Consider the following 27794-nt stretch of genomic DNA (forward strand, 5'->3'; position numbering starts at 1 on the left):
AACAAGAACCAAATAATAGACTGCGTATGATAGAAGATGTTCTGAACGAGAATTTACCTAAAATTTTTCACCGTTTGAAAATCTTTGCAGTCGCCTCTTTTGTACATTACATTCTGCACAGAAATTAGTCATCTTAGATTTAAAAATCTAGTCAATTGCCGTGCTTCATTTCTGACTGTATCACTATTAGGCATAAGAATAATACAAATATAAACATGACATGATATGTATATTCTTCCGCGTTTGCTGTTGTCTCACACTAGTTTCGTAGTTTATTAGGCAGACAGGATTTAAATGAGATAGCAGCAAACACGAAAGAATACATGGCAAAATGTTTATATTCGTATTATTCTTATGGTGAAGAGAATACTGCATGTGATTCACAATTCATAAAAGTTCCTATTAGCAACCATATCTTCTCACAGGTAGGGAAAAATTCAGAACGTACCATTGGGCATATTGACAAACATCCCAAACAGTCTTGCCAGTCGGATTTTCATAGTACACTGAAATGCTGCAACATTCGAAGATGAACAATATGGAATTTGTATTTACTTCGTTGGATAATGTATGAAAATGCAGTGGTCAAAACTCGGGGCGGAGAAAAAAGCTCATCTTCCACACATTTTTTTTTTTTTATCTATTTATAGACTCAGAGGTTTTGGCGCCAGTATTTATCTTTGTGCCTGCAAAGCACGCCTGTTTAGCGCTACATATATTCGAGGGCAGAAGTTAGTTTTAGCGGCATGTACCAACATTTTTCAGAACTACTGCTTACTTTGCACTCGATTCTAAGCCGCAGGCGCTTTTTTGGATTACAAAAACCGGAAAAAAAGTGCGGCTTAGATTTGAGTAAATACGGTAATCTCTCTCTCTCTCTCTCTCTCTCTCTCTCTCTCTCTCTCTCTCTCTCTCTCTCCCCCCTCCCCCTCTCCCTCTCTCTGCCCCTCCTTCTTCTTTCTACTTTCTAAAATATTCTGAATAAATGGAATTGTCAAGAATCACATGTGTCAACAGAAGAAGTGACACACTTGGATAATCTGACAAGTAAATAATCAGTTTGGTTTGTTTGAATAGTACCAGCAATTCCACTCAAATTCCACCTCACAGGCAAGTATCCCAACCTTGATGAAAAGTTAACCATGGTAAAGTAAGCATTTAACCTCATTCTATGCAAAATTCTGGTGCAGCAATCTTGATCAAAGTTAAACAGGGAGACAGCTGTGGTAAAATTTGATTGTGGTTCATGCACGGTTTTCTCAAGATGACCAGGGTTTCATAAGTATAAGGTATTCAGACAGTAATGTGTTTTAATGTACTGAGACAGACTTAAGGCATCGATTACCATACCCAATATTTGGGATGAACCCAGAAAGTTTATCAATTTATGACTAAAACTTAACAGGAGTAGAATTAAATTTCACATGTGATCACATTGCCTGTTTTTCTCTAACAAGAGGGCCACATGACAGTCAGATTTTTTAATTTTTTTTTATTTTTATGGTACGTGAAGTTCAAAAGCAATTCGATTCAAACCTCAAAAATTTTCCAGAAAATAACCTTCTAAATTCTTCGGCCATGAGTAGTATGCTGAAATGAGGTAGATCATTTTTGACGAGCAACGTGGCTCTGTGATAGCGTGCTTGCTGGCTGTGTGTGTGTGGGGGGGGGGGGGGGGGGGGTAATTCCAAGAATTACACAAAATATTTGATTCAAAGCATGTAGCATTGCATGACATAACAGGTACATGTCATAGTAGCACAATTTAGTACTTCACCCCAAACTCACCTTGTTTTACGGATAAGTTAGCAATTGTGCTGCACATTGAAGACAAAATAATGCTTTCATCCTCTGGGCAAACTTGCAAATTCTGTACCATTTGATTTAAAGCAATAGCATCAAACCCTGATAGGTACTGCACATAGTACCTCTGCATTACTTGGCTGTATTTTCGAACAAGAACTGCAATGAAAATAAAACATAGTGAGCTGACATAGTATGTACTACAGAAACCGTGAAATAAGGAAATACTGTACTTTAGGAAATTAAACTAAAGCTTTCAACTATTATTAGGAGGATAAAACCTCAGTAAAAATATACCTTAAGATATGAACAGAAATTAAATTTCAATGGAAAAATACATCTCACAGCACAGACTTATAACACTATTTGAATGGGCAAAATCAGTGTAACACAGCTGATATCAGAATCGACCAACGGAAATTCCAAGTTGCAATATCAACAATATAAGGAAAAGATAGATTGGAACTCATACTAAAGATGACACTTTGAGTTGCAGACAGGCACAATGAAATTACAGTTACACATTAGCTTTTAGAGATCAGGAAACACACACATATTCATTCACACAAGCAAGAACACCTCCCACACACATGATAGCCATCTCCAGCAGCTTGGACCAGAATGCACCATCATCTACACTACACTACACTACACTACACTACACTACACTACAACTGACACTAACTCGATCTGGCTGGCCAGTAGAATTTGTCCATACAATGGACTGATTGGCCAACTTCCATGCTAATTATCTCCTAAAGGGCACAATGTATCAAATTTTTTCTTAACAATTATTTCTCAGTAAAACGTATCCTGAAACACACTTCCTAGGTTTTCAGACTGTTTCTGACCATCCTGTAAACTTAACAATACATAGAGAGAGAAAATGAAGAAAAGGTAATGGCGTAATAAGACTGAATTTGAAAATTGATAAGAGTAAATACTGCAGAACTTTTTTTTAAAGAAAAACATACACTGCATATCTATACTGGTGAACTGGGTTCCCTGCAACTGATGTTCCGTGGACTGTGGTTTCCCTGTCCACTGGAACTTGTGAATGTAATTACTCATAAATGTGACCCCTGTGAATTGATCACTACATTAACTCACCTTTTGGGAAAAGCAATTGATGGAAAGGGGGGGGCGGGGGAGTAGTATAACTCAAAGTCTTTCTGACCTTCTGACAAGAAATGCAATGAAACCAAGATTCCGGCTGCCCACAGAACCCAATGATGTTTGATGAACATTAATCTAACAGATTTACAGAATTGTCAGGGTTAAACAGTGTTACAGCTAAGATCAAAATTTTCCAAGACATGGGTGACAGAGGGCAGACATCATCTGTGCAGCAAATTGAGCCTGCAGAATGTGAAGAAAGTTCTGTAAAGTACCCATATACAACAGAAAAAGTAATCAACTTGTCAGAGTACCTAGCACAAAAAGATACAGTGTGGAGAAGAAAACAAGTGGGAGGGGGATGAAGTATATGTGATAAAATTAGGTGCCAAGAGAGATAACAGGAAGTCAAAATGAACAACCAGCAGCATATGAAGAAGAGAAAAAGAACACTGGTGACAGCAAAGGCACAAGAGTCATCATGTAAGAGGGATTCCAGCACATTCTTGTGCTGCCTTTCAGTTGAATTCACTGAGAAGTCTGGTGATGCTATCACACAACTGAAACAAAAATGTAATGAAATGTGCAACTCTTCTTGGAACCTTCTTTATCACTTCCATGAATCCAACTTGACAGGGGTACTACATTACCAAAAATATCCCATAAATGGTTGCGTGAAAATTTTGTATGCTACCTGCTTTACAGGTGAATACAGGTCCTTAGGATTCTTCAAATACATCTCTTTCTGTCATCTGCCTTCCTTATGGCTGTATTTGTGTGACTCTGCCACCATAAACAACTTCACATAGATGCTCCACATACCTGACAATTTTGACTGATTATAAGTCTTTCCAGAAATCAAGAAGCACAACACCAACCTGGTCTCCAGAATTCACAGTCTTCTGGATCTTGTGAATGAGTACAGCAAGCCAAGATTCACATATTTTCACTTGATTAGAACTTCTGGAGCCCATATTGACAGCCTCCAGAGTTTTCTTGTCTCCAAAAATTCATCATACAAAAGCCCAAAAAGATTCTATACTTCCCAGCAAACTTATGTCAGTGATATAGGTAAGCAATTTTCTGCATCTGCCATGTTACCTTCTTAAAGACTGGGACAACCTACAATCATGTGGGGTGTTTTACTGGTCTAGCAACCTATAACAGACAGTTCCTACAAGAGGGGTCAGTTCTACAACATACGAGGCATGTTTTAAAAGTGACGGAAATTTTTTAATTTCACAACTTTATACATCCGATTAAAAAAAATCTGTTGTTGGTACACATGTTCCTGATGTATGTTTGCATTTTCAGCTCTTTTGAATATTTAGTTTATTGTTGATATTTGAAAAGGTTGTGTGCGTTTTCGAATGCTAGGCAAATTTTTACTTTAGAAAAAGATGGATCAAAGCATTTGCATTAAATTTTGCTTGAAAAATGAAATAAAGTGCAGCACAGCGCTCAACATATTGACTGTGGCTGTTCACAAATTTACTATGAATAAGACAGGGGGTTTACAAGTGGTACAAATGTTTCAAAGAGGATCGAGAAACTGAAGATGACTACTGCCCTCGACACTTCAGCGCATCAATTACTGATGACAATGTGGAAGCAGTAAAGAAAATGGTTCTGGAAAATCACTGAATCATTATCAGGGAGGATGCTGATGATGTCCATATATCCTTTAGTTCATGCCAAGCAATTGTTTTGAATGTTTTTGACATGAAACGTGTAGCAGCAAATTTGACAAGTTCAATCACATGTGAAGATTCTTCTCACTGTTTTCTTCGATTACAGTGGGATAGTGGGTCATGATTTCCTGGGTTATAGTCATATGATCAATAAGGAATACTACTTGGAAGTTACATGATGTTTGCATGAAGCAATCCAAAGAAAACAATAATCAGAACTGTGGCAAAACCACTCGTGGAAGCTGCATCACAATAATGTTCCCACTCACACCTCAATACTTGTTCATGATTTTTTGGCAAAAAACAAAACCATTATTTTGCCTCAGTCACCATATTCATTGGACATGGCCCCCTGTGGCTACTTTCTATTTCTGAGGTTGAAGAGAACCATGAAAAGATGTCATTTTACCATCACTGATGAGATAAAAACAGAATCGCTGAAGGAACTGAACATCATAATGAAAAGTGAGTTCCAGAAGTGCTTCCAAGGTGGAAAAAGGACTGGTACAAGTGTATTATATCTGAGGAGGATCAGTTCGAAAGGGACAAAGTAGTAGTTGTTATTGTTGTTGTTGATGATGATGATGATGATGGATAAATGAAGATTCTTTAAGAACAACAAAAATTCCCTTTTTTTATCAAACCTCTTATTCTATATATACTGTAATAGGTATCCCAATGGTTCTAGTGACCTTTCCTCTAATGAGCAATTACAGTTGGTTTTCAACTGTTATTCAGTTCGTATAATTCCCTTGAGCGAGATAAAAGAAATGCTGTTGACCTTATCCTAGTAAAATGATTTGAAAGTACACTGCACTTAGATGCAAGCAAAACAGAAATTTAAAGCCATTCGCATACATATCTAGAAATCATAAATCAGAGACAGAAGGCACTGTTAACATTTTTTTATGGTACATAATATATAGGTCAAAAGGTAACCTCTCAGTTCTTCCATGTGAAAAAGCAGCTCTGGCAACTGCCTATCCACCAGGTCTTCTGCAGTTTTTCCTTTACTCTTTTGCTGAGGTGGGTTGTCATTATGGCGCAAAAGCCAGTATACTTCATCCCTTGCTAGGCAGAGGCCAATGAAGATTAACAGTGCCTACAAGCAAGAATTCACAAAAGTATTAACAAGGAAAAAAGTTTTATTACTTAAACATTAAAATTAAACACACTGTCGGCTTCTGAAACTGAATAATTCATGTATGTATACAGCTGACAACAGTAATGAAGTATGAGCACATTTTTAAGACAAATACTTGTTGAAATCCCAAATATCATTAAACCAGTCACGAGAAATTTACAACAAGAAGTACAACCAATGTGTGGTTTATAAAAATGTTCTTTTCACATATCCACTCAGTATTGTCAGTTCTAAAATTAATATTAGTATGGGTAACAAGATATAAGTTATAAGGTTAAGAATTATAAGTGTCTAACACACGTTGACAAAAACACTGCTATGAAGCCCATTTTACTAAAGCAACTTCCTTGTTTCAGTTCTTTTGCATGGTAGGCGAGTCTACAGTAGTGCTTCTGGCACATTATTGTGCACTAAGACTTGCTCAGTATGAGTGATGGATTATGTTTACATGTCAGCGGAAAAACTGTGCATGGGTGAGTGCTTGTTGCCCACATCTTGCAGACATACCTCACTTGTTGATGGACTCTTTAATGCTTTGTGTGTTTGTTTTTTGTCATAATCAGTATACTCTATCTACTTTTGAGTCTACCAATGAGCTGTTATTTCATTATTCTGTAAACAAATACAGTGGGTTCAAAATCTGAAAACCAGCGGCAGCAACACTAGCCAATGCCGTATTGTAGGAAAAGAAAGGTCTCAGATACCACACCACCTCCAACCTCTCTTTTTCTGGTCTTCTAGAAAGTGTAGATGTCTTTATGACACTTATCAATATGTTTGCTTATTAGTTCATATCCATCCATAAGGTAAAGACCACAGAGAACATTAAAATGTTGCAAAATTATCTTTATATACTGGATTTTCTGTATCAACTAACATTTTCTTCCCAATAAGCACATTTCACCACTACTAAAATATTTGTTTTTATCCATTTCTACAAATTACCACAAAATTATAAAATACAAATAATTACAAATCTATTGCAATTATAACAATAACTGAAGCTATTTTATCAACAAATGCTGATGAAGATCATCTGGGATGAATTGCTTAATACAAACAACAGCAGCAACCATGTATTTTCTGCCAGAGAACCAACAGCTGAATGAAAACAAAGTTGGTACATGTTGTAATGTAATCAGGCCAGTGGTATATTAGGAATGTTATGATACCAGCAGGTATCGATATCTTCATCTGCATAAAGAAAAATTCATATCAGAAACTTCATCCACAAAAATAAATTATTTAACACCTACATATTCACAATTCATGCATTTACAACGATGTTGAAGTTTTAACATAAAATTTTGTAAATTCATTTGTATTAATTCTACAAATCATATGCCCGCAATTGTCTCTGTCAAAGACGTAAGCTTTAGCTTCTTCATTGTGTAGAGACTTGGCAGGAAGAGGGAATAAATAAAAGTTGAGCCATTTTGTGAGGCTGCAGAAGGCAGATTTATTATTTCTTTGGTTTGTTCAAACAGTGCTATCATAATACGTATAATGTCACAGAATACAAATGCTTAAAAGCTCAGACACTTTACTTCATTTAGAATTTCAAAAATTATCAAACTTTTGTAATCATTTCATCAGTTAATTTTCCCTGTACTAGAAGAAAACCTGGGGACATTATCATGCCTCCAAAGAAGACAACAATGCCAAAATCAAGATAATCAAATACGTAAAACTACATAGTTTCATATGTGGACATGCCTTTTGATGCAACTTACTTCAAAATAATGACTAACATCTGGTATGAGGAAAAGTCATTGGATGTGCACCACTGAACAAGAATATTACAAAGTGCAGATCCACTTTCCCATATCTCTCCATGCACAGTTTTCTGCATACTCAGGATTTTGGAACCCGTCAGATACTACAGTCAATTGACCACTGAGGTCAGCAACTCATTTGTAACATGGCTGGCAACTGATTTAAAAGTTGGCATGGCATGTCCTCTAATCATGAGTAGCTCAAAATGGTTCAAACAAGAAAGTTGCATATGAAAAATGGGTTTACATGAAGCAGTAACTCAGAATATGTCAAAAGGGAAAAACTGGATATGTCCATCAACTGCCTGAAATTATCTGGAAAATCAAGCAGTCTACTGGTGTGTAGGGTGCTCATATCAACAGTCGCATGCAGTGTGTAACTCAATTCTAGAGCAAGTGCAAATTTCAGGCATTAGCACCTTCTAAAAATCAGTTCTGTTTCTGGGATATTGGAGCCATTGTAACAAGCAACATCCAAGTGCACATACATTTAATTCATTATTAGCAAGCTCACTACTTCTTATGTTCTTCTGTGTAATGCTATTGTGGGCAATTCTAAATCCTCCACTGAATATACCTTAATCCTTTCCGATTAAAAAGTGCAACATACTATGCACAAAAGCTATTAGTATTCTTAATACATTAAGGACTTCCTGGCAGATGAAACATTTGTTTCCATCCTTTTCCATCCCCCCCCCCCCTCCCCCCCCCCCCCCCCCCCCAAAAAAAGGGTGTAACCATCAATGTCATTTTTCTCTGCATTAACAATCTGTTTTTGCTCCACATGTCCACCCGATTTCAAGCCATGATTTAAGCCTCACATAACATGCACAAAAGATGCAATGCACCCCTTTTGTATGTCAAATGTTAAGCTTTAAAGTGTCACTACCACTATGAAAAACTGGACAATGGTATTAAATGAAGCGGCACTAGAAGAGACCATTGAGCATTTTGGATAATACACTTGAGATGAATAAGCAGTTAATCATTTTTTAGGAGTCTTTTGTTTGACATCCTGCAGGCAGTGAGACTTGACGTAATCTGTGAAGTGAACCCTTTGTGGCTTTCCCAGTGGAATTATCCTGGCATCAATGATTATGAAAATCACAACACATCTACTTCAGGAAGGCATACATATTTTAGTTCATATCAAATATTAAGCTAGTATTTTCAGTACAGTAATATAGCCGACAGCTTTCCATTCACGAAATTTGAGTTACATTACAAAAGATACTTAGAAAAGTACCAATCTTTTACTGGTTTAGAAGCAGGATTAAGATTGCATCTCAAAAAGTTGAAATTGCAAAGAACATTAACCATTACACAAAAGATTCAGCTTAGTGTCCAAAATAACTTAATTCTAAGTTATTTTGGACAGTAAGCTGAATCTTGTTTGAATTTCAGATGCCACAGAGATATGGGTCAGTGGCATGTTTCTTGTTAGTCTGGGGAGCAAACGTGAACCTGGGCTTAAGATGCTGACACCAAGAATGTCTTCTGCAATTATCTGTACTATATCCTTGGAAACAGGAATTACAGCTTCCCCCCCCCCCCCCCCCCCCTCCTCCTTCTCCAGGAATCTCTCTTACACACTTGTATACTACTATCAGCAGTAAAGAGCTCAAGCCAAGATATTCTATTGCACACTCCAAAAAGCCTCCAAGTTCAGAACTACTTTTAAACCTTCACATTAGTTACTGCAAGTCCATCACGGCAGAACACCACTCATAAATCAATTACACTGTCACCACAGAAATTTTATTGTCTCAGAGGAATGCTACAGTGAAGTGGTCTACCATGAACCCAGTGCTACCACTTATATTAAAAGCATTCTAATGTTACATAGCTAATTATATAGCAACCAATTCAACTTGACGATCATACACTTTTGTAGCTTTCTCTTGGAAGACAAATGATTGACAAATTGAATATGGTGACTGGGACATAAGTCATTTGTTACCTCCCAATGAGGGAATCTGCAAGGCAAAAAACACAGTGACTGATGATGATGATGATGATGATGATGATGATGATGATGATGATGATGCTGATGAAGAGGAACGCCACAGAATTACATTCCAATTGCACTTGGGAAAAATTTACAGCAGTAGTGAGAACTCCAATGGCCTTCAGACAATTAACACAAAAGTTGATCATTTTGTTGGTAGTGGCGCATAAAATAGTCACACGGAAACCAGAGGTCCTGCAATTTGCTTGGGTCATCTACTTATAGTAAAAAGCTTCCATCTGCAGTAGTAGGACAGCATTTCTGTGGAAAGTTCCAAGCTCAGAGACCATGGTCAATGTATAAAACAATTTACTAAGATTTCATCCCCATCTGTAGCAGATACCTTCAGAGAAAGAACTGGCAATTGCATTGATAGCTTAAAAAAGCCCTGAATTTATAGGTGCACTCTAAATCACATTGCACTACCATTTGTTGAGTGATGCTGAGCCTGTGATTATCTCCAGTGACACCATTCTCAATTAATAGTGATCAATCATTTAAGCTGATTTCTTGGTGTGAAGCTGGTGCCCATATTTCATTTTATTTAACTATTTATTCCTTTCTGTTAAAATTATCATGTTGTTCATAAATTTCTATTGTCTCTGAACAGGTGCACATGATAATGTGTTCTCTTGGCTATGATGCTTTACTTATAAAATTTTAGTTTGTTGTCTCTACATAGCAAAGCACATCTTTTGTAGTTCTGAAGGATCACTTTAGTTTCCTAATAGGTTTCAAAATCATTTAAACCCCATTTTACCCAATTCCATCAGTAATCTCGACAGTGCAAGAGAAAAAACAACTTCGTAGTTATTATTCCTCATTAGTCCTGTAATTGTCTTTTTGTAGCCACAGTACTCACTGGAGTAACCAATTTTTTAAATGCTAAATGTAAGCAAATGAGTTGTTCTTGTACGTGAACTGGCTCAGCAAGTGGCCAGATATGTAGCCTCATCAGTGCAACCTTACGAAAATAGAACTGACTGAATGACATTCACATGGGCCAGAGTTGTTGGCAACTTCAGCATCGATTTCTTGTTTACAATTATTCCTCTGAACGCAGCTATTTTCAATATATAAAATACTTTTTTCCAGTGAATTTAGTAGCTCTGTTTGGACTAAAGGTGGGTGATCCACTCCTAAATTGACTAAAAGAGCTTGAGCCTTCTACAGAGTGAATGATCAAGGACTCAAAAAACAATGAGCTGTTGCCCTTCATGTCTAAAATACCTCTCCTGTGTAGCCAGTGAATGAAAATTCTAGGGCAGGCTGCTGCATAAGTGTGCCCATACTTAGATGCAGAAAAATATGCTACAGATGATGTGTATGTCTTTATTTATATACCTAACTGTTGTGAGCAGGTTTTGCCAGCCATGAAAATAACAAAGTTCTTTAGAACATTGCATTAATGCAGAAAACATTTTCTTTCCTTTTATTTCTGCTATTGGTTTGAAGATACAGCTTGCACAGAGCTGCCATGGCAGCCCATTTGGTGCTTCATGGTGAGAGACAATACTCTGCAGAGAGGAAGTAGTTGGCAGCTTACTTAGGAGCTAGCAAGCTGCAAGGAACTGACTGCTCACTCCTGACTCAGGATTCACTGTGTTCTTTGCGATATTGACTCACTCACTGATTTAGTTCCCAGTTATGGCTCACTGCTCCCATACCATTCCTGACATCAAAGAGCAGATCACAAGACAACTCTGAAGCCACCCCACCACTCTTTGTACTCTTGGCTGACTCACTGATTCACCTCACAGCATGTGCTCTCCATTCAATATTGGTCCTCCATATATGTTCATTAAATAATAATGTTCTGTACATTACATCATTAAATTTTACACATATATTAGTGCATTTAGAGATTACAGAATACACTTGATGTACATTTGCTCTTATTTCAAGTTTTTGTTACTGAAAAAGTGCTTCTTAATAGTAAGCATTTTAATTTTTCCATCCAACATATTTTAATGTTTCAGGATATAAGTCAACCACAACTCCTTCAACTAGACGAGATACAAGCAATATATGTATCATTTTACCAAACTGAGTAAAAAGAGGAATATGTCATTACTGCCAATAGATAACTTCCTGTTTTCCTGGCTTCTCATCAGACCTGAAGATATGTCCAAAGTCCAAGCAACCAACAGTACCTTTGGAACAATATGGGTTATGAAGACAACACAAATGATTTTTCTGCAGAAATCCGAGAAATCGTTCTAGTGAATTGTCCTCACTGAGGTCTGCTTCGACTTCAGATGAACTTTCCCTTACAGAAAACTGAAGTGACTCTCAATCTGTATTCAGTCTGTCATTTTCATTTGGTTCCCTATAAGATTCTCATTTATTTTCTTTTGTGACACCCTCATCCTAAACTGATTTTCATTTGCAACAACCCATAAGTAAACCTGTCAAGTTTATTATATTAAATAAAATTATGACATTATACAGGGTGTTACAAAAAGGTACGGCCAAACTTCCAGGAAACATTCCTCACACACAAAGAAAGAAAATATGTTATGTGGACATGAGTCCGGAAACGCTTACTTTCCATGTTAGAGCTCATTTTATTACTTCTCTTCAAATCACATTAATCATGGAATGGAAACACATAGCAACAGAACGTACCAGTGTGACTTCAAACACTTTGATACAGGAAATGCTCAAAATGTCCTCCGTTAGTGAGGATACATGCATCCACCCTCCATCGGATGGAATCCCTGATGCGCTGATGCAGCCCTGGAGAATGGCATATTGTATCACAGCCGTCCACAATACGAGCACAAAGAGTCTCTACATTGGGTACTGGGGCTGCATAGACAAGAGCTTTCAAATGCCCCCATAAATGAAAGTCAAGAGGGTTGAGGTCAGGAGGGCGTGGAGGCCATGGAATTGGTCCGCCTCTACCAATCCATCGGTCACCGAATCTGTTGTTGAGAAGCGTACGAACACTTTGACTGAAATGTGCAGGAGCTCCATCGTGCATGACGCACATGTTGTGTCGTACTTGTAAAGGCACATGTTCTAGCAGCACAGGTAGAGTATCCCGTATGAAATCATGATAATGTGCTCCATTGAGCGCAGGTGGACGAAACTAAAATGAGCTCTAACACGGAAATTAAGTGTTTCTGGGCACATGTTCACATAACATCTTTTCTTTATTTGTGTGTGAGGAATGTTTCCTGAAAGTTTGGCCAAACCTTTTTGTAACACCCTGCATACATACAATTTTCAAAAATTCGTAAATCTGTTTTGTCCTCTCTCTCTAATGCCCAGTTATCCAATAAAATTAAAAACGACTTGACCACTACAGGCAACAGTGGATGGGCAACTATAAATAATACGTTCTATACATTCATGGTACATTTTTTCAATCAGAAAGCTCAATTGAAGTTTTATTTTCTAGAGTGCTCCCAATATGAAGTAGGAAACACAACCCTTATCAAATTTAAAATGTTGTCCCCAAATATAACATCAAGTTTAAAATCACTGCCATAATAACGGAAAATGCTTCAAACATGAATTCACTGGATGAGATTTGAAAACCTGAGAGTTTTCAAATATCATCCACTTCAGTCCCCAAAAACCAGTCTTTCCTTTTCATCTTGGCTGGTAAATCTCCCCTGACCTGCAGCACTTGGAGACTTTCCTGAAATCTACCTCTTTCCTAGACATCTCCAGTCATTTTCCTTCACCCCTCTTCCTTCCCCTTCAACCCTTCTGGCTGAAGAAGAAGCCATTGTCTCCAAAAGCTTGCTTAATTATTGTGTTCTTCCTCTCTCTCTTCTGTTTTAGTTGGAGAAGTTTGGCCTTCCTTTCCTCCTCCAAAATGATCATGAGTTTCTCATGAATGAGTTGAAAATGTTGCTTCAGGTGGTACACCTTCCATATCAGTAAAGTAACATTAAAAAAGAGCCACTGAAGGCTGGTTTTTGTTAAAAAAAGAACTTAATCTTCTTCTCACTGTGGGTTGAAGCGAATGGATTTGATTGATTTTTGTTTTGAGGATCTTAACTTCTCAGCCTCTCACTAACTTTGTCCTACAGCAAATACAAAAGAGACTCCGATATCGACAAGACTAAAGACATGAAATGGTCAGACCATCTCGACACACACACACACACACACACACACACACACACACTGGCAACAAATGAGTGGTGTTAGCAGAGAGGTGGAGGGAGAAGTGCTGGCTGATAGTGCCCATGAGCAAGCAGTGTGGGAACTAACGAGCGCCCACACCCGCAGTAGCGCATTTGTCCACCCTTGATATAAAGCTTATAATGTGCCTATAAAATCAGGGCCCCTTGAGTTACATATGTAATTGCCAGTTTTTATCTCTGAAGATGACTCCAGCAGATGGGAGTGAAATGCTATTACACAGTTCTATATATTGTCCATGGCCACACAGCTTGGCAGTTTTAACATGAGCAACATGGGCAGTGAAAACCTGTGTTAATAGAACAATAGTTAGTGCAGTGAGAGAGATATAGCTGCTGGTGTAGTGAACTTAGTCACATGACATTGAGGTATATTTTACTGAATGAATGGCAACTGGCAACCAAAGGCTATATTAATTAAGACAGATTTAGTCAGATGGTTAAACATTCATCCTATGGTAAGAACTTCTAATCTTAGGTTTGGGATACAACAGATTCATCCAAGGATGCCTAAGAGCTATGACACCCACTGGTTGCTATACACTTGTAAATTACGAGCTGGCAATTGGTAGCTTGGTATTCAAGCGGTAGGCACACAAGGTACCATTAAGCTGGTATGCATGTGACAAGACCAGCCCATGTGTATCAGCCACAGAAGAGTGAGGAGGAAGAGAAGGAGAAAGCCCAAGTCCCACATCCTGCTCCAATTCTTTCCACTTTAACATCATTCTGGAGAAATGTCTGTCAATTCTCCTACTTCTTTGTCTGAAAAACTATCAATATGGTCTTAATAAGACATATTAATCCCACTTTGGACCACTGTGTGTCTGAAAATCTGTGGTTATCACCAAGACTCACACAGAGCACATCTACATTAGTAGCAATCAATGCTAACCATTAGCCAATGAAAATCAATATTGTTTTATATTCTTTTATTTTAATCTTACAGAATATCTTTCATATAACAGCTCTTTTGTCCCGTAAACTGTCTCCATTTCTTATCTTACTGATGATCATGCCCCTAGTCTGATTATTACACATTTCACTTCATGTTCCTGTTACATGCTCTCATTTTAACATTGTCTGGATTCCTGAAGCATAAATTTGAACAGCCATATAATGGGCCCAACAGATTACATCACTGTTTTCCAGTCGAACACCTCTGTTTTTAGTTATGCATACGACATTTAGAAATAATATTTTCTTTTCATTTATATGTGACTTTTATTCCTTCCACTCCCCCACTACTTTTTTTACAATATTCACATCTGCTCACACCCAGGAATTAATTTCCTGATGGTCACAGTCTCCTGACAGCTGCAGCAAAAAAGTTCATTTCCTTTCATCAAACTCCATTCTGAATTCTCAGATAACTACTTTTGATGTCTGTGCCTTATCACAGCACTTTAATTTCTCTATTCCCCTCCATCAAAAATTCAACAACACATGTCATTATATGCACAGTTTCTGACACATTGGTTCTAACATCCATTTACAACAACAATGGTTGGTGTGTAAGAGCTTGTTTCCTGGTTATAAACCATATATTTACTCTGATATCTGCTCCTTCTTTCACATTTGAAGCATATAAACCATGCTATTCTTTAGGACCGATACATAACAGCCACAAAACAATTAAGAACTATTTGACCTTTATGAAACACACTAAAGCTGAAACAGCCTGCTGAGTTACTTGCATAATATAATACACATCAAATTATAGACTTAAATACAATCTTGTGCTTTAACAATACTGAGTGACAATTTTCAGGCAATGTTTCAAACAGTCTAACTAAACCATGAATGACTTGTCTTACTCTCCTCTTCTCAAATATACAGAACAACAGGTTAAGGCATTTGTACAAACTATAAAGGAGTGGGAAAGGGTGTGGGGAGCACAAATATAAAGCACACATCAGCAAATAACATTAGAAAATGCAAGATGCAATATTTCTTAGTGTGTTATTGCCACCACAGGTAAGACAACAAGAACGTGAGACAAGTAGGTGTTTGAACTACTTAACCTTTGACACCTGACTGCTCACTTTTTCTTCACAGGCTTCATCTCTAAGCCAATACACTAGGTAAAAGGGTTTGAATCAGTGAAGACTGATGTGCTTGATGCCCTTTCTTTCAGTCACACTGTAATAACCTAAAACGCATGATATTTTGCGTTATGTGCAACTCAAATTAATCTTGTATCAACTCATGATAAAATCCTTCTAAGACATTGCACTGCTAAAAAATCTCATAGCTGTTTCTTAAAAAAAGATATAAAATTATGCACACATAAAACACTGTATTTAAATTTTAATACAAAGATCTACACATTTTCTTCTACAATATGTTAGCAATTTTGTTGTTGTTGTGCCAGTGTGTGTGTGTGTGTGTGTGTGTGTGAGAGAGAGAGAGAGAGAGAGACAGAGAGAGAGAGAGAGAGAGAGAGAGAGAGAGAGAGAGAGAGAGAGAGGAGGGGGGGGGAGGGAGGGGGGAAAAAGAGAGTGGTGAGGCGGATGGAGAGGATAAAGAGAGAGGGGGTGAGAGAGTTTCACATAAGCAAAAATGCATATGTTTATGTACATGCAGCTCCACATACATTTGTGATACTTAATAAATTATGAGACAGAATTGCTGGCCTGTACTTACTTTCAGGAAGCTAAATATTTAGTACTGCCAGTCAATACATATCAAAGCAACGTGATGACACTATCCAAGTTTTTGGAACTATTAGTTCTTTCCTCTGGTAGGAGAGAGGGCTATATTGGGAAGTTTAACAAGGTAGGTCACTCAGACCTCAGGATGAGAGTGGCCCCCACCTATAGCAAGGATGAGGGTAGACAAAGATGAAGTGGCAGAGTAGGAGGCCAAAGAGGTCAAAAATGGTATACTGATAAGAACTGTGAGCTTCACTCCAGAGATGATAAGGACAGAGTGAGAAGTAACAATAGATTAGGAAGAAGAAAAATGAATAGTGCAATTAGGACCTAGGATATTAGAAAAAAAGAGAAAGAGTTGAGGAAGGAGAACAAAGCTGAAAAAATAAAAGCAATAAAGAAAACAAATAAGACATAATATATAAGAAAACAAAAATGAAAGAACAAAAAGTAAAATGAAAAAAATATTTGGGGGGGGGGGGGGGCAGATGGATGTGTTATTGCAGATAAAACCATAATTAAATGGATACCCTTGCTGCAAACAGGCGTTTATATACTTCATTGAGGACATGTTGAAAATGTGTGCCCCGACCGGGACTCTAACCGGGGATCTCCTGCTTACATGGCAAACGCTCTAACAATCTGAGCCACCGAGGGCACAGAGGATAGTGTGCCTACAGGGACTTATCCCTTGCACGCTCCCCGTGAGGCCCACATTCCCAACATGTCCACACCACTACAAGTGGTACATAAACGCCTCTTTGCATCAAGGGTGTCCATTTAATTACCATTTCATTCTAGCAAAAGCTGCATGGTCATCAATGCTAACTGTTCTTTCGGGAACATATACTACCATCATATATAGCTAAAATATGGCTTCCCGGCCATTGATCTTCTTGTGCGAACGCACACGCTATGCCTGAACTCGTACAGGACTTGGTAGATTAATCTGCCACGAGTAATGAGTATGATGGGCAAACATCTATTAGGCGCACTACGAATGTAGTGGTGCGGAAATGTTGAGAATGTGGGTCTCACGGGGAGCGTGCAAGGGATAAGTCCCTGCAGGCACACTATCCTCTGTGCCCTCAGAGGCTCAGATGGATAGAGCGTCTGCCCTGTAAGCAGGAGATCCTGGGTTCGAGTCCCGGTCAGGGCACACATTTTCAACATGTCCCCAATGAAGTATATAAACGCCTGTTTGCAGCGAGGGTGTCCATTTAATTATCATTTCATTCTAGCAAAAGCTGCATGGTCATCAACAGTAACTGTTCTTCCGAGAACAGATACTACCGTCATATATTGCAGATAAAGTCCATGAGCGTGTTGAGATGCAAGGATGTGTTGGAGAACAAGTTCCCATCTCCACAGTTCAGTGAAACAAATATAGGGTGGGAGGATTCAAATACCCATGTAGTATAGGAAGCACTGAGATCCCTCGAGCCATGCTGCAGAGCATGCTCAGCACCTTGGTACCCAATCGGGCAGTTCTTGTATGGCCATTCATGTGCTCAACAAGTTTAGTAGTGGTCATGCCTATACATAACACTGCACAGTTGACACAAGTTAGCTGATAAACAACACATGTAGTTTCACAAGTTACTCTGCCTTCGATATTGTAGGATTTATCATTTGTGGGGCAAGAGAAGGTGGTAGCGGGTGAGTGCATGGGGCAGATTTTACAGAGGAGACAATTGCAAGGGTAGGTACCTTTGGGTATGTATAATGTTTTGGGAATATCATATGGTTCGGCTAGGCTGTTACAGAGCTTAGGAGGGCAGTGGATGGTTTGGGGAGAATATGAAAGAGAAAAGATCTCATTTCAGAATTTAACTTGACAAAGTTATAGGATTGACAGAGTAAGGTATTAAGTCATTCAAGGCCTGGGTGGTACTAAGTGACAAACAAGATGCGTCCAAGTTTTTTGGTTGTATTAGTCGGAGGGTGAGAGGAGGATGTTGCAGAGGGAATTTGTTTGTGAATGGTATCTGATGTGTAACTGAAGCTATAGGGAAATGACCATTTGCTGTGGAAGGAGGAGCGGCTGTCGAACTATATGCATTGCTGCTTATTGGTTTGGTTTATTTGGACTGAAGTTTGAAATGGTGGAGGTCAAAGTTAAGGAAGGTGGCTTTGGAAAAGCATTAGGTGAATTCAAGCTGTAGAAATAATTAAGTTTTTGCAGGACGCAGAGGAGTTCTTCCTCACTACATACAGACCACAAAGCTGTCATCAATAACTCTGAACCAAGTTAAGGAGCCAAATTTCTGGGTGTTGGGGAATGGCTCAAAAAAAGATTGGCTTAGGAAGGGCAATCCTGCTTCCCACAGCAGTCCCCGATTTGTTTGTACATTTGCCACTCAAAAGTGAAATAGCTATGGATAGTGACAAAATTGGCTTGGGTGACAATAAGATGATTTTCAGGTGGTTATTGGGAAAATTAGTGTTCTAGGGCTGTGCATGTTGGAGGTTTGTGGAAAGTGAGGTCACATTGATGGTGACAATGAGGTACAAGGTGCCAGATGAATGGGAATGGATTTGAGACATTCCATGAAGTGACTGTTGTCTTTTAGGTAGGACAGGAGGCTCTGTGTGGTGAGTTAGGGGTTCTCGTCAACCCAGGGCTGAGATGAGTTTGTTGGGAGGTTTTGAGGCCAGCTACTATGGCCAGCTACTATGGGACAGCCAGGATGGTTGTTTTCATGTATTTTGGGAAGTAGGCAGAAAGTGAGGGTTCATGGATCAGGAAAGGTAGGGGGTTCTATGGAAGTAGTTGTAAGTCTTTGTGTGGGGGCCAAGGTTTCAGTATTTTCTCTATCCTAGTCTGGATGGAACGGGAATGGGACTATCATTAACAGTTTTGTTTGATGAGGTGTCCAAGAGCTGATAATGTCCCTCTGCCACATAGTCCTCACACTCACATACTACAGCAATGGAGGCTTTGTCCAGAGGAAAATGTTGATGGAGCAGCATGCCTTCAGGAAATGGATAGTTCAGGAGTCAGCTTGAGTGAGGTTTGAGATTTTGGTGGTAGTTTTCAGGAAGGATTAAGAGGCAGTGTTGGAAGTGAGAAATGATGGTTTTGCGCAAGAGGAGAAGGATCACTCTTGGATATGAGACAGGGCCAGTCTAGCCAGAATTCAATGCTCACTCTGTTCATTGTTAGTTGGGAGTGGGTGGTGAAGTGGTATTGCCAGGTAAGGTTAGGGGTTCTTCAACTAGGGCAGTGTGTTTGAATTTTGTTGTGGGACCGAAAGTTAGGGCTCTGAAAAGAATGGATGTTTCAAGATCAGGGAGTGATCAGGATAAGAGATAAGAGATAAAGGACTGAATGGACATCAGGGTTATGAGGTATTGATGATTGATAACAGTTACAGTTGGGGGTTGTGGGAGATGTGTTGGGACTGGGAGGTGGGCTTGTTGGCTAGGACGGGGGATGTTGGTGCCAGTGTTGTGGATGGTAGTTGTGGGAGCAGGGCATGTTGCTCATCTTTATTGCTGGCTTCAAGAAGATCTGCACTGAGTGTGCTAGCACAACCAGGTGGAGGATTTGAAAGAGAGGCAGCAATTGTTGGGAATAGTGGTTGGCATAGGCAATATCTTGATCAGCGATAAGGTGCGTAAGGAATAATGATTGATCAATCTGGAATTTAAAGAGGTTTGGTAGAAGGATGGGTTGCAGCCACAGATGGGGACTTTTAATGCAAGGTCTTTGGAAGCAATGCCAAAGGTTCTCACTCAGTTCTTGCTATCTTTGGAGTGAAGTTGGCACAGTGCTTACCACCCCTAACCTCCTACTCTCTTTAACGCTTCCCCCTTCATCTTTTGTCTAGCCCTATCTTCACCTCATCCTGAGGTCTAAGTGACCTGCCCTTCCTTTTTAAACTTCCCTAACCGCTCCCTCCCTATTACCTGAGGAAGGAATTAACAGTTCTGAAAACTGGGATAGTGTTGTCACTTTGACTTTTATTTCTGCCTACAGTCAGTATTTAACACTCTGTGTCCTAAAGGTAAGAACTGGTTAGCACATCTGGCTCATAATTTATCTGTGTTAGTTATGCAGTTAAATAAATTTACCTTAGGACCAAGTAATCCTGGCTGGTCTGTAAGTATCAAGCCAAGTTCCTTTAAAGTTGTACGCAGAAACTTCCTTCTTTCTTGGTGTCGGTGTGCCCTGCATCACAATATTTTTATGTGAGGAAATAAAGTAATAATTTATTCCTATAAAATATAAACTTACATATCAGAATGGCAGCAGATTAAAACAACAGATGGATAACCCATTTAACAAAGCCTATAGTGAAATTAAAGTACATATATGAAACAATACTAAAGTACAATGATAATGGGTAAAGGCTATTTTAAAGCACTACTATACAACATGGTTAAACACATTACATATCCATACAATAAGTTTAGACTTCAGTCCAGACAATTCACAAATTTTAAAATGCATGCTCTGCAAATCCCATTATCAATTAAAATAGAGGGCATGTACCCAAATAAGTTTGGTTCTGTCCCCCATAAAATCTATTTCATTAAAATGGAGCATACAGAAATGTATATTCTACATACATGACCAGCAAATTGCTACAGCGGCGTAGAAAGCTATGCTTCAGAGAACATTTCCTTATACAAGTCAGTGCCACTGCATCCCACATCTGTGGCTGGAAGGAAGGAAGAATCAGGTTTAATGTCCCATTGATGACAACATCTATAGAGACAGACCAAAAGCTCAGATTTGAGACTTTTGGGGAAGGAAATAAGCCATGTCCTTGCTCCTGTCTTTCAGTCACAGATACAGATGTGGCCTGTTTCCATACAAGGCACTGACCTCTGAAACACAGCTTTTTACACAGGCGAGAGCACCCACTTGCTTTTTGTGAATGTGGAATATGCACTTCAGCATACCACATCTTAACAGAACACATTTTAGATTCTGATGATAAGGCAGAACCAATCTTATTTGGGTATGTGCCTTCTATTTTAGCTGATGATAAGACATGTGTAATATGTATTTTAAAATTTATGATCTCTATGCATTTAACAGCTTGTTTACTAGTACAGCTCTTGTTGTCTGTATTAAGCAATTCTTTGAGCAACTGTCTGATTTAAAAGAACTTGTAAACCTCTCCAATGTTTAGTGTATTTAAAATGATGACGAGTGTGTCAAAGGTTCCATAGTTTATTTTAATATCAATAAGTACACTGCATGTCATACATAAAAGGATTTGTTATTACTAAGTAGCAGAGAAAGTATGGCCATAGCATTTCAGGTAGGCTAAAGCACATGGACTTGTTTATTTAGCATTGCGTGAATAATCTCTAAGGGATCAAATGAGCCACTGGGAGAATTTTTGTTAAAAACCGAAAATTGAAACAATGGTAAGTCCAGATTGGAATATCAAAAATTATGAAAAAGATAAGATTGCTAATCACCATAAAAACAACGCATGGAGTTGAAGACCGGCACAACCTACGATGACCTACTGTCCCCACAACCACCGCCAAACAGTCTCTGCCCACTCCGTCCTATCACCTTCTCCCAATTCAAATCCCCTCACCCTCATTATGCACTACTCTCTGCCAGTGCACCCACCAGTCTTTGCCCCTGGCAGCCTTATTATGCCGTATTCTAGTCGCAGCACACTCCACCAGAGAGATCTCTTCTCTACCCCAACTGTGCCTTGCTATCCCTCCCCCTTCCCTGCCCCATTACAGATAGCTGCTTTTGCTCAACGCAACACTTGCAGTCTGGTCATGGTGATTGGGGACAGCACTCATGTGCAATTAAGGTGTGCATGCTTGTGTTCATCTGTGTGTGTTTTCCTTTCTTTTCTGAAAAAGGCTTTTTCCGAAAACTTAAGATTCCACATTCTCACAGGTGGCTGGGAAATGAATATCAATTCAAACAAAGATTAGCCCTAGCTACAATGTACTTTTTGCCCAAACAGTCATACCCCACTGGTACACCTTGAAACAGACTCATCCCCCCCCCCCTTCCCCGATTACACTTAAAAAAAGAGGAGCTTTTACCAACATCTTAATCCAAACGGTTACGCAAAGATCACTGTTCTCTGTGATATAACAATACACTGCCACAATGTATGGTGGTTCCTAAAACATTTCCAGATCCTACAGTTACAAGAAATGTTGGAGCTGATCAGTTCTATAGCCCAGAAACCCCTTGTTCACAAAATCCATACCCATCTAAAACTTGTTGAGTTCCCTGCAATGATCACCATTTGGCATGACCCAGGGAACACACACAATTAAAGAAAAGCATTTTTTCAGTACTAATCATTTTATGTTTTCTCTAAAGATTCCCTTTCAAAATTTACACACTTTTGCAAGCATTCAAATCAATTTTAGAAACATTTTTTTCACTCCGATGTTGGTACCCAAAAATATGGTTATCAAAGGATACAATGTCTTCTTGAGGTGCATTTTTTGTTTGACATAAGAGAATGAAAAGAATTAGTTAAGTGACACATCAGGTGAATATGAGCAACGATTCAGTAACACATAATGGTAACTTTTCCCCATCAAACAATAAACTGTTTGCATGCAACAGTTTTTTCCGATTTCAATGATGACTTTTGCCAAACAAATTTTATACCATTCAGCATTAACTATTCTTCAATCTCCTAAAGCTATGGTCATTCATGGTCTTTGTAACCAAAGAAACAAGTTATAATTTTCTTGGAACTGCTTCACGAATGAATCACTTTTATTGGTTTCAGTTTATCTTGAAACACCCAAACTGCTGATTATTGCTTATTCTCCAATTCTTATGAATAGAGCAAAGTTTCATCTCCTATTGCTATATTGTTTACATATTTTGCATTTCCTAAGAGGATTTTTTTGAACATTTCCTTACACTAATTGACATGAGCATATTTCAAGCTTCATTTAAATTGTGTGGAATTCAGCTTCACTTAAACTGCGTGGAATTCATCAGGGACAGCTCTTTTCCACAGCTAAATGTTCATGCAAACTCAAATGTATTGCAGTCTTCAGTATGTCTAAGGATACCTTTTTTCACATCAATTATGCTGCATTCAGCATCAATGTCTTCTGGAACAACAACCAATTTTTGTTGGCCTTCACACAATTCATTATTGATGGCAGCAAGGCCACAACAAAATTCTGAAAATCAGTTGGAAACTGTCTTTTCTTAAGGTGATTGATTACACTGTTCTACATACAAAAAGAACTTTTTTTCCTATTTTTGGAGAGAAATGTTGTGATTCTTAGAGGATTTTCCCATGGTAAGTATGTCTTTGTGGAACCTTTCTCAGTGTTTATTCGATACATCACTGCAACGCTCTAAGAAGAAGTCAATGTGAGAGTACAGGAAATGCACTTTCAAAGACATGTTGCAGCCAAGATCCTGACAAGTGTTGATCATTTGATTCACTTCCTTGTTATTTGCAGCTAATCTTGTTCCAAGGAAGTTTTCTAATACTTCATTGAACTTGAACTTATCCCGAGGATTGGGCTGTGTTATTTGGGGGAGCAGACCAGACAGTGAGGTCATCGGTCTCATCAGATTAGGGAAGGATATAGAAGGAAGTCGACAGTGCCCTTTCAAAGGAACCATCCCAGCATTTGCCTGGAGCAATTTACGGAAATCACGGAAAACCTAAATCAGGATGGCTGGACATGGGATTGAACCATTGTCCTCCCAAATGCGGATTCTTCATTGAAACAGTGCTATGCTTGCAATTCTGCATCAGTCGGGCATGTCTCAAAATTTTGATCTAGCTGAAGCTCCATGATCTGAGAGCCCACAAATACAATTTTTATTATTGCTGAGGCCAGATGAGGAAATCTTTCAGCAAAGTATGCAAACCCACTGCCAGTTTCATCCCTCACCTTTAAAAATCGTTTAATTAATCTGATATTAATGTGAAGAGGTGGAAGAACAATAGCTTCATGAGCTACCCGATTTTGACACTGAACGTGTTTTTCACCCACTTCCCAACTTCATGCGGGCCATTTCTTTCAAAGAATTCTCTCTAAATTTCAGTGGTTTTCTGCCCACTATCTAAGACTGCAGACCTTCTGGGATCAGAGATGGACAACTTGTTAGTGCAGACAGTTGGAATTTACAAAATACCTTGCCAATGTGGTATGGTTTATGTAAGCCAGACCAAGCGTACTGTGGGGAAACATTGTACTAAACATCAGCACTGCACTCACCTTTTGCAGTCAAGCATTCAATGGGATATGATAAAACAATAATTCTGGCCACAGTAACATTTTTTTGGGATTCCATTATTAAGAAATGCATGGAAATATGCCTGAGAGAAAATCTGATGAAGCGTGACAGCAGCTACAATTTTGATAGTACAGGGAAGACTATTATCTCCACGATCTGCTCTAATCAAAGACAACAGAGTGCACAGTGAGTGGCAACCCTGAGTCAGTTGAGTTCCACAATCCTACCAGTAAGGATGCTGCCTCCCAAGTAATTTGGTCAGTCTGCCACCACGATCTTAATACATGTGCAGAATACTCACAGCACACTAATAATTTGTATTGGGGGGGGGGGGGGGGGGGGGGGGGGGGAAGGATGGAGGTGACGGGTGAGGGGGGGGGGGGGGGTGTATGTCTTTATGTGTCTTCAGTGACCAACCAAAATACCACGGAATGTATTTCATGACAACTGGCTTCAAGCCCAAAATTTCTTTGAACATATTTTATATGGGTATCTTATACTGCAATAGTTATAGCAATATTATTTTGCTTCTTTGTGTGTAATGCAAACGGAGAAAAAAATATTCACAGTAAAAATTAAGACAAAAAAAAGCAAAATAGTGAGGGTACTGAATGCTGTCAATATACACCGTCTTTAGGTACACCCAATTACGATTTGCTAATTGTAAGTCCCTAAAATTAATACCGAAGTATACAAAAATGACACTTTTAAGTATAATTCAAACTCATGTACCTGATCCTGCCATCTTGAGTTCAATTTTCAAGATTTTTCAGAATCATTCAGGCCAAATGCTGAGGTGGTTCCTCCTAACAGGCTTTGGTAAAATCTTTCCCATTCCTTGTCCATTATTTATATTATTATTATTATTATTATTATTATTAAAAGCAAAATTGGATAAATTCTTAAATTCTCTGTCATTATAAGATTACTAGCACTCTTTTCATTGTTATTTTCACTTGGTATTTAAATAATTCAACATTCAAGTTATGGCTGTGATAAGTTGTGCATATGATGCAACTTCATCTAAGACTACATGTAATTGACATTAGCCCACTTAAATAAACATCAACGGACATTTTACAGTGGTCGAAGGTGCATAAAAGATGTTGTTACAATGTACCCAAAAGGCAAGACTAGACCAGCTCACACTTTTAATGTCCAGAATGAAACTGTTCACTGCATTAACAACGACAGGTTGGCTCACTCTCAAATCCACCTATAGTTTTAGGTGGTTTACCACACCGATATAGGTAAATGTTTGCCTGGTTTACCAAACAAACTAGCACACCCTCCAACACCTTCTCTGATTACCAAAACTAATGCACACCCGGCCGCGGTGGTCTAGCGGTTCTAGGCGCTCAGTCCAGAACCACGCAACTGCTATGGTCACGGGTTCGAATCCTGCCTCGGGCATGGATGTGTGTGATGTCCTTAGGTTAGTTAGGTTTAAGTAGTTCTAAGTCCTAGGGGACTGATGACCACAGATGTTAAGTCTCATAATGCTCAGAGCCATTTGAACTAATGCATGTTAAAACAATAATTTGTATGAGGAAAATTATACAGGCAAAGAAATGTATACCACATAGAGAGATACATAAATATTCATCACTGTGAAGCAATATTTATTGACTCACAGAAAGTCTCCTATTTAGTTCCACTTCATTAGATAAAACATCCACTAATGGAATATCAGAACAGGTTGCGATTGAATTGAAACAAATATATCTTTCTTAATGGGAAGACTTATAAGAAGTGTGACTGGCCTATTACTGTTCAGTACATGATATATATCACCCGGCAGACAATGTTAGCAGTTCTCTGAAGCTGTTGGAAATAATGCAATTCTATACAGTAAGGTCAAGTCATTTGAAATTTGTTGTAAAATGTGTGAATGTTTATAAAAAACCAGTGCTGATATGAAATTTGACACCTGACTTTCAACATTAAACAAATGTAATATAATGTGGGAAAATTTTATGGAAATGTAATTTACTCCTGACAGAGTTTGATTAAAAACCCTTGTTTGAACAATTCTTAAGTATTGCTCATTATCCTGGGACCCTAAGCAACAAAGAAAGAAAGGAAAAGAAAGATAGAGAGAGAGAGGTGCACAGTTCTTCACAGATTTGTGGAACCTGCCTCAAAGTGTCACAGAAGTGCTCAACGAACTGTAATGGGAGACAGTGTAAAGAAGCCACTGTGCATCATGGAGAACCTTACTCTCAGAATTCCAACAGTTCTTGTTCCAATATGAGTCAAGAAGTATACTATTATCTCCAACACATATCTGGCATAATGGTCATCATGGTAAACTTAGAGAAATTGAGGTTTACATAAGAAGTGCTGATAATTAGTCTATGAACTTCCAGCATGCTGAAATAATTGTAGGTCAGAAACTTCTGTTAATCAGTACAACGAAAAACCAGCCAGAGTTGCAAATTTCACTTTTTTTATTCACTTGATGACTGCTTTTGGGTTGGGACCCATTTTTAGATCATCATAACAGATAGTCAAATTTTTATTTCTGAAAATGCAAAAACCATGTCAAAAATGTGAATACGAACAGTTACAGTGCATAGTTATCTATATGTGCTGCAACTGTTCATTTGCACAATTTTGACATGTTTTTTGCATTTTTGGGCATACCAATTTGACTATCTGTTACAGTGATTTGAAAATGGGTTCCAGCCTGAAACTAGTAATCTAGTGAATAAAAAAAAAGTGAAATTTGCAACTTTGGCTGGTTTTTCGTTGTACTGACAATTATTCTTCTTGCACATCATTTGCAATTTAACAGAAATGGAGCAAAATGGTTTTGGTGCACTATTTAATATCCGCCACACACCATACAGCACAAATGAGGAAATCAGCTGTGCCCATTCTAAAGGAACCATCCCTACATCAAAAGCTGAGTAGGACAGCTCTCCAAAAGTTTCTGTGAAACTACAAATAACCACTTCTCATAGATAACACCCCAGTTTGCTACCAGCAGTTATAAACGAAAATTATTTAAAATATCAATTACTCACACAAGAAAAACATTATTACATCACTCAAACAGAAATGGTCAACAACAAGAGATTCAGTCTCACCATTGATGGTCCATGTAATGTTCAACAATTTCACGATTTCTGCCAGTAGAATACTTCACACTAATTTAGCAGGTTACAGTCAATCAAATTTATGGGAAGAATATGAAGGAAGTGTAATTTACTCATG

General features: G+C 38.5%; 1 protein-coding gene across 4 annotated transcripts in view; it reads right to left on the reverse strand.

Annotated features, from left to right (window-relative positions):
• Positions 1–27794, reverse strand: part of LOC126297787 (membrane-associated protein Hem) — a 185696-nt gene that overhangs the window by 109477 nt on the left and 48425 nt on the right. For all 4 annotated transcript variants that reach the window (XM_049988983.1, XM_049988985.1, XM_049988984.1 and 1 more), the window contains exons 8-10: positions 20429–20525; positions 5550–5712; positions 1789–1962 (exon numbers count right to left, since the gene is read on the reverse strand). In XM_049988983.1, the coding sequence (XP_049844940.1) occupies positions 1789–1962; positions 5550–5712; positions 20429–20525 (434 nt within the window). The remainder of the gene's footprint in view (positions 1–1788; positions 1963–5549; positions 5713–20428; positions 20526–27794) is intronic.

The sequence above is a fragment of the Schistocerca gregaria genome, chromosome X, assembly GCF_023897955.1.
Source record: "Schistocerca gregaria isolate iqSchGreg1 chromosome X, iqSchGreg1.2, whole genome shotgun sequence".
In the NCBI taxonomy this organism is placed as follows: domain Eukaryota; kingdom Metazoa; phylum Arthropoda; class Insecta; order Orthoptera; family Acrididae; genus Schistocerca; species Schistocerca gregaria.